Genomic DNA, 7512 nt, shown 5'->3' on the forward strand with positions numbered 1-7512 from the left:
GACTGTAGATATTTGGTGTCCCGTGATGTCCACTCTCTGACTTGTGTTCCTTGTCTGTGTTTCAGGACGAGTTGGGCTATGGAAAGACATCTTCACTGTTTCAATGAATGAGAAATTTGATTTAGTTTATAAACAGAAGATGGGAAAATGTGACCTCACATTTGATTTTTATTTATAAAAAATGCATGCATATGATACCCAAATATAGCTAGAAGTGCTTTATGCATTCATTTATTACCTGCTGGACAAACTACTGTAGCTATTATGTGTAACAAGATTTAAAGAAAGAAAAACAATCTAAGTAAACCATATGAGATACAATTATCTTTGATCCTAAACAGCTGTTTATCTTCTAGTATTTTAATCCTTCATCCACATGCAAGAACTTCTTAGACAATGCTAGAATATTCAGCTGTTATGGAATGTATTATAGACGTATAAGGTATGTATCATATATGCAACTAGAATGTACACCTTTTCAGCCCCACATTATTTAATGTGTTTTATAAAACCTTTTCACTAGAACCTAAATAAACGTCCGTAAACCAAATAAAAAATTATTTCAGAGGGAAACAAGTAACAGGCCAAAACTATGCTAGAATGATCTCAGGGGTTAATCGTCACATTTATTTTTATAGCAGGTATATCAAGTATAAATAAATCCCATTCCAAAAGAGTAACTGATACAAGTGGGGTTCACATTAGGTTCTGCACACCCTTATCTGTATGATTTGAGTAGGTTCTGTGCACTGGCATACTCTGCAAGACAGGTCTTGTTAAGAAATACAGCTGTGATTGTCACACTAATCCCCAAACCCACCTGTGCTTTCATGGAAGACAGCACACAGCTGTCTTCATGATAGATGAAGTTCTGCTCCATGCTGAAGGTCAGCAAACAGAAGCTTCTTAAGCCCCTGACTCTTAATTCAGTCCTCAAAATGGGGCTTAAAAGCAAGGCATCTGGTGCAGGGTGTTTCTTGAGGAATCTCTCTGACCCACGTCACCTTCCTGCATAGATGTGAATTCTACCCAATAGCTACAGTAAGATAAGGTGCTGGATGTCCTCTAGTTCCACTGGAAGTTAAGGGTGCTTAGCACTGTTTGCAGTTTGTGCTACTGGACTCCAAACCTAAGTGGAAGATGAATATGCCTGTGAGAGTAAGCGGGCAGAGGAAACTGCAGCACTGAAGGAAGGGAGTTTAAAAACATGCCACCAGGTGGGAGTATTGCACAAATATTCATGCAGAATAGTTTCCATAATTGTAGCCATGACTGGTCTGGATTATAATCAGGATTCAAGTTTATTTATGTAAATTTTTTATTCTCTACGACAGGTACACAAAGAGCTTGAAGCAGGCTACTATCACTATAAAATTATCCAGAATTATTTTGTTGTTCCGTTAGGTAATGACATCTATGCTTTTTAGGCTCTCAGCTGCAGGAGGCCCATTTTTGCTAGTCAAATATTCAGGCTCACCAAAAGTTGTGAGGAAGGACTAGCAGATTTTTAGTGTTGCAGTTCTGTTGGGAAACTAACTGTCAGTTCAGCAACTGGCAAGTGGTGTAGCATGATGTGGCTTGACAGCACTTTTCCTTGTATATTTGTGAGTGAAAATGCTTTTGGTGAAATTTTATTTCTATTTTTATATTTTTAGTACTGTATGAATATTAAGCACTACACATTATACTTCTGTGCTTGCTTGCTTATTGAATAAAAGATGTGTTCCATGCATTGTGGTTTGCTGATTTTCTAGACCTCCTAGTCGGGCCAGGTGGTCTTTGTACAAGCCACAGATCCTCTCCCCTACCCTCATCTCTTAACTTAAGACAAAATAACCACAGAAAGTTGGCATCAACTCAAACGACCATCTGACTCTAATGCCTGTGCCAGAGTACAGCAGAGAGCACAGGACTCTGTGAGCACCTTTGGGTTTAATAGCCCTCTGCAGGCTTTTCTTCCCTTCATGCTGGTATTAACAGCATCCCATGGCAAGGAGTTCTTCATCTAAATACACAATGTACGAAAAAGGACTCGTTTGCTTAGAGACTGTCACCAGATAGTGTAATTTGGTGTTCCTGTGTTCCTGCATTATGACACACGACACAGTCACTGTTCAGTCCATGCAAGGTTTTACACACTTCTATCTTACACCTCTCAAGCAACTCCATGCTGAGGAGTCCTACTAGTCTGTGTCATATAGGAGACCAAAACCCACAAACTGCACGAAGATAGGAGTAGGAGAAATCATTCTTGCCACAGAGAAGACAAAATCACCCCACAGTTCCTGCAGATTAGAGTCAGAAGAAAATTTCATTAGTACCAAAAATCTACTTAAGTCACTTAATCCCGAGGATGTATGAGCAATACATCCTTACTGGCTGCCTAAAAAGCTTCTTGTATTTTATTTCTGAAGACACCAGGGAATCCTACTCCTGTTCCCAGGCACAGCCGGCCTCCTTTGCTACAGCAGGAGACCACCCCAGCCCCCAAAGCCAAAAATGTTCTAAGGCCACATTTTTAACACCCAGGTGTATACACATGCCATTGCCAAACTGAGCTGGTGCAGAGGGCCACCAGCTACCAGGCTGGAGAGGGAACTGCTCATTTGACCAAAAAAAAAAAGTTTCCTTATCATAGAGAGTAATAGCCTCTGTGTCAATCCACTGTGCACCTCCTGCTGTGCGGGTGCTCCTTTTAGACAAGAAAGTTGCTGTGTGCTAGGAATCTGCTTACTATGACCAGAAAGACTGTCCTTAGCCAGAGCTGTTCTTTCCTACCCCTTGACTGTTGCTTTCTGTGCTATCAGGTGAAATCTATCCAAGAATAGAAAGTCTGGCCAAAGCCCATTCCCACATAAACTGTGCTGAAATTCTACTTTTCCTTGGTAGAAAGGACCTACCCGGTCCTTGAAAGCATTTCAGTCTTTCTATTAAAGTCCATAGATAGCAAGCGCATTCCTAGTTTGACAACCTGAACTTCCAGGACTTGGCCAAATGACTTTCTGTACAAACACAGGCAGCCCCTGGCCAAGTGCCCCAAATTGTCTCTGGAGAGAACGCCTCATTGATGCAAATGCACTGCAAATGAAGCACAAAAATACCATAAAGCCAAGAGATTTATTTTTGTCTCCTCTCAGCATTCAAATTTGGTAAACTTCTGCTGAGGTAACTGCCACAAAGTTAGCATGCTAGCAAGATTTATCATAGTTAGCAGCTGGTAGCCCATGTAGTGATACAAATCTGCCAGATAGAGGGAGGATTCAGATGGCTTCATTGCAATGGTATTTCAGATCACCAAGAGGTATCCCCCTTTCCTATGAAGCACCGAGTACTCAGCATTCATTCAAACCAGCCGTCACTGGCCATGTACCTTCGTGGAAACACCAAATACACCCCTTCACTGGATGAGCCCATCACCAAGCAGACACACATCGCACTGTACTGGGAAGCCTTGGCTGTAAGGCCCCCAGCAGCCCCCCAGCTGTGCTGAGCACTGCTGTGCCTCCTGCCTCTCCACCTCAGCAGCTTCAGTTGGTGAGGCACCTGAAATGCCAGCACTGTTAAGTGACTTGCCTCAACAAGAGCCCTCCAAAGCATTAACGTGAAGGAACTGGGGGGAAACTAATCTAGGTAAGAAATTTTTGCATGGTTTTCTATACAAAAGGTTTAAGTGTTCATTTCAGTGAAGTTGGGTAGTAAAGAGGAAAGAAAGCAAGCTGATGTGTAATCATTAAGGATTCCCAGCATTTTTGTGTAAGCATCACAACATAACGTGGCACCAGTAGTTCTTGCAATAATTATAAAGATTTATAGGCTTGAGTCACCATTATTATAAGCCATTCAGTCTTGCCTGGGCTATAAATAACACCACTTAGTAGCTACCAGCAAAGCTTTAGAGGAGGATTAAGGAACAGCATTTGCCTCTTCAGTCAAAGGAAAGAGGCTAAACAGAGATTCAGCTGAATCAAATAATAACAAATCCCAAACCAGTGACCACACCCATAGGAAGGACACAGTACAGAAATAAGGATATGTAATCTCACTACATAATCCATTTGATGCCTTTACTGCAAGGATCTGCAGACTGGTGTCCTCTTGTGTTTGAATCATAAAACATGCAGATTAATATTTTCTGCTACCTGTCATGGTGTGTATTACACAGATAGAAATAAATGCAACCAATAATCAGCTTCATTCTGGCAATGGAAAGAGAGTGCAAAAATGAGCACCTTAATTTAAAAATAAAACTTACTCAGATTTTGGCATAATGAGGTTTAGACCTCGCATGCTGAGTCATACTCCAGTAAAAAACTGCTGTTCTATCTTCAGTGAGTGGCGAGGAAGTCAACAGCGCTGATGCCGCTCTGCCCTGGTCCAGCTGCACATAAATCGCCCCTCTAAAAGATGGGAGAGTGATGGCAAGTTCTGCAGGCAGACTGGAACCGTGCCTCTTTCCAGCTCTCAGGCTTGAATCATCCATAGGAGCATGTAACATCCAGTGTCGTCCTGAAAGCATCTGAGCTGTGTGGTCTTTAAAAATGAATGTATGAAAAGTTTACAGAAATGCAGGGCAATTTTCTGTGCTTTGGGATGCCAGCATGCAGGAATTACTGTTTGCAGCGTAGGGCTCCTCACCGTAAATTGGTTTTAGAAACAGTGAAGCTGTCTACACCAGTGAAATAGAGAAAAGAAAGGAGAAGCCTTTGTACTCCCTGCTAATGCAGGAACCTACACGAGGTTCTTTTGGTAAGCGGTGCTGTGCCAGTATCATTTTTCTGGATTTTACCATTCGATCAATGGATAGAATTGTAAAGCCACGCAACAACTTTTGCTGGAGTTCTCACCGTGCACAGATGACAAGCCCTGGCAATGCACACGAGTAGTTTTAGAAGCTACCACCTCCAGCTGTCCACTCTGCCTCTCTGCCAGAAATGGCCACCATGGAGGAGAGACAGCAGAAGCAAATGTGTGCTGGCTCCTCAGCTGCTGCAATTTACAGGCTGACATATTAACTTAAACTGATATGGATGCTGGTTTCAGATAATAGGCTGATTTGTGAACTGCAGCTGCAAGGAGCCAAAGCGTGTCCTTGGGTGCTGCCCTGGCTTGGAGGTGATCTCCCAAAGCCTTGTCAGAGCTCTTCAGAAAGAGCCCTGCAAGCGGCTGAATGCAGTCTCCACTTGGCAACAGTCTATTTCACATATGGACCAAGTTTAACCTGTGAAAGATGGTCTACAAAGGTGGACTCGTGTCCTTCGGCAAGAAGGGGAGACAGATCCACGCTGCCACATGGAATGAATTAACGAAAACCTACTTTTGGAAGGAGTATTGTTTTGTAGGAGGGAGTGCTGCAGCAAGACATGCTGTGTGACAGCATGCAAGATGCAGAAAGAACGGTAAAGTAATGGCAGCTGACTGATTCCAATCACAGTCGCTAATACACTGACTTGCTTGATATGTGTGGTACGAGTGATATTCAAAGTAACTGCCACCCAGACGTTAAATCCACTGTCACCATCTCTGTCACATACTCAGCTTTTGCCAGCACTGAATGTAAGATGACAATTTAATCCTCACATGCAGATAACAGTAACACAGCTGGTGTAACAGTGTGCTAAGGCTTCAGCCCTCGCAGGCCTTACATCTGCTTTCGTACGGCTTTGGAAAAGAGTCACATAAAATATGTGAGAGCTCTAAGAACTCAGCATGAAGGAACCAATTAGAACAAAACAAGAACCAAGGAAAATGTTTAGATTTCAAACTCCGCTGGGAAGGCAGTATTTTATTTTCGCCCATACATCACACAATCAAATGGTTGGGGCTTAATAAATACTGAGGAAACACCAGAGGAAACAAAGGTGATTACAAATGCTCCCTACTCAAAGCTTGCACCACTCCAGATTTTAACTTTTCCCAGGTTATTCATGTACCATTCTTGTTTGCTTCCGCACCTTGTTTCTGGTGCTGCAACCCCCCAAAAAAGGCACTTCTAACCCTATTGAAACAGGTAATACTGGGAATGCTGCAGATTTTCAGTTCCTGGGAATGCCACCACTCCATAGTTGGCAAGACTGAAACACACAGCGGAAGATCCACAGTGGGTTTCCAGCTCGGTTGTTTAACCACCCTGCTTCAGCTGCCCCTGCCTAGGGGTTAGTCTCTCTTAACAGCCAGACCTTTTTGGACACGTTCATTGTTCCCTCAGTAAATCCCAGTGAGGTTAGAGACTGAAACTAGTTCTGACTTTGTTTTTAGTATTAAATATATGGGTAAGATTGTGTATTCTGAACAGGATGAAAAAAAAAAAATGAAGAAAAATATGATAAAGGCCAATTCAAGCTGTAAGCATTTGGGTTTGAACCATGCAAGTATGGACCATTTGGTCACTTTTATACCCAGTAATCTGGAGTAGATTTACATGAAGTCTTTGAAATGAAGAAATAATTTTAGAACTATTCCTTTTTTTTTCCTAGCAATAACTATGATGCTATGTACAGCCATTACATTGCTGCAATCTTACATACTTCTGCTCAAGTTATTGTCTCTAAATTACTGCCACTGAATTCAAAGGGACCACATGGAAGTTACGTACACAATTATTTGTGGGATTCAGAGCTTTAACATGTCCTGTAGGGCATTAGTCTGTATCAAGAACTACTGAAATACTGAACTTGTTTGTGGACTTTTGAAAACAGAAAACGTTATTGCTTAATTGCTGATGCATGGCCAGTGTGTCTGGACTCTGCAAGATAACTGTCATTTTTTGAGACAATGGCTACAATATAATTTCCAAAAAAACCTAATTCATTTTATTGAGGGGAAAAAAAGGAAAGAAAGAAAAAAAATAAGAACAAAAAAGACACCAAAGCTTAGGGAATGTCATAGAATAAGGCCTCTTTTCTCATGGTGGACTGCAGTAATTTACGCAGTCCTTTTAGAATTAACAAAAAGGGCTTAAATCAAGATGGTACACCCTACCATGAAAAGGTCTGGGTTTTTTTACTGAATCAAGCCTTAAAGAGCTCAATTTCTCACTGAAATGCTCCATGGAATCTTAACCAAAGGCACTCATGCACCGACGGGGGCAAGCAGGTACAGACACCCCCTCAGCTGCTCCTGAGTTCAGGGCCTGGCCAGCGGGCACGCCACGGCCACGGGGATGGCCACAGTCACCCACGGTCACGGCCGCCTGTGCCACGCCTGGACCGATCCCCGGTTCCCTACGCGAGGCTCCGGGCTCGGGCCCTGGGCCCTGCCTGCTCCCGAGGGCGGCGGCAGCCCTGACCCGCGGGGGCCGGCGGTGGTTCTAACGCCTGCCGCGGCGCCGGGGCACGGCACAGCGCGGCCCCGCGGCTCCCGCCGCCCTCTACCCGCCCCCACCGGGCGCCGGCGGTGCGAGGGGCGGGCCGGGCCGGCAGGGCGAGCACCCAATAGGGACCTGCCTTACTGTTGCCACGCGAACGGCGGCGACTCTGCCCAATCAGGTGCGAAGGCTGTTGTTACTGCGGCAAC

General features: G+C 43.7%; 1 protein-coding gene across 1 annotated transcript in view; it reads left to right on the plus strand.

The window, feature by feature from the left end:
• SULT4A1 (sulfotransferase family 4A member 1) overlaps nucleotides 1-1730 on the plus strand; it is a 30704-nt gene extending 28974 nt beyond the window's left edge. Inside the window, exon 7 of the mRNA XM_040596635.1 lies at nucleotides 66-1730. Coding sequence (XP_040452569.1) covers nucleotides 66-178 — 113 coding nt within the window. The 3' untranslated portion in view covers nucleotides 179-1730. The remainder of the gene's footprint in view (nucleotides 1-65) is intronic.
• The last annotated feature ends 5782 nt before the right edge of the window (nucleotides 1731-7512 follow it).

This window comes from Falco naumanni, chromosome 5 (genome assembly GCF_017639655.2).
Source record: "Falco naumanni isolate bFalNau1 chromosome 5, bFalNau1.pat, whole genome shotgun sequence".
Classification (NCBI taxonomy): Eukaryota; Metazoa; Chordata; class Aves; order Falconiformes; family Falconidae; genus Falco; species Falco naumanni.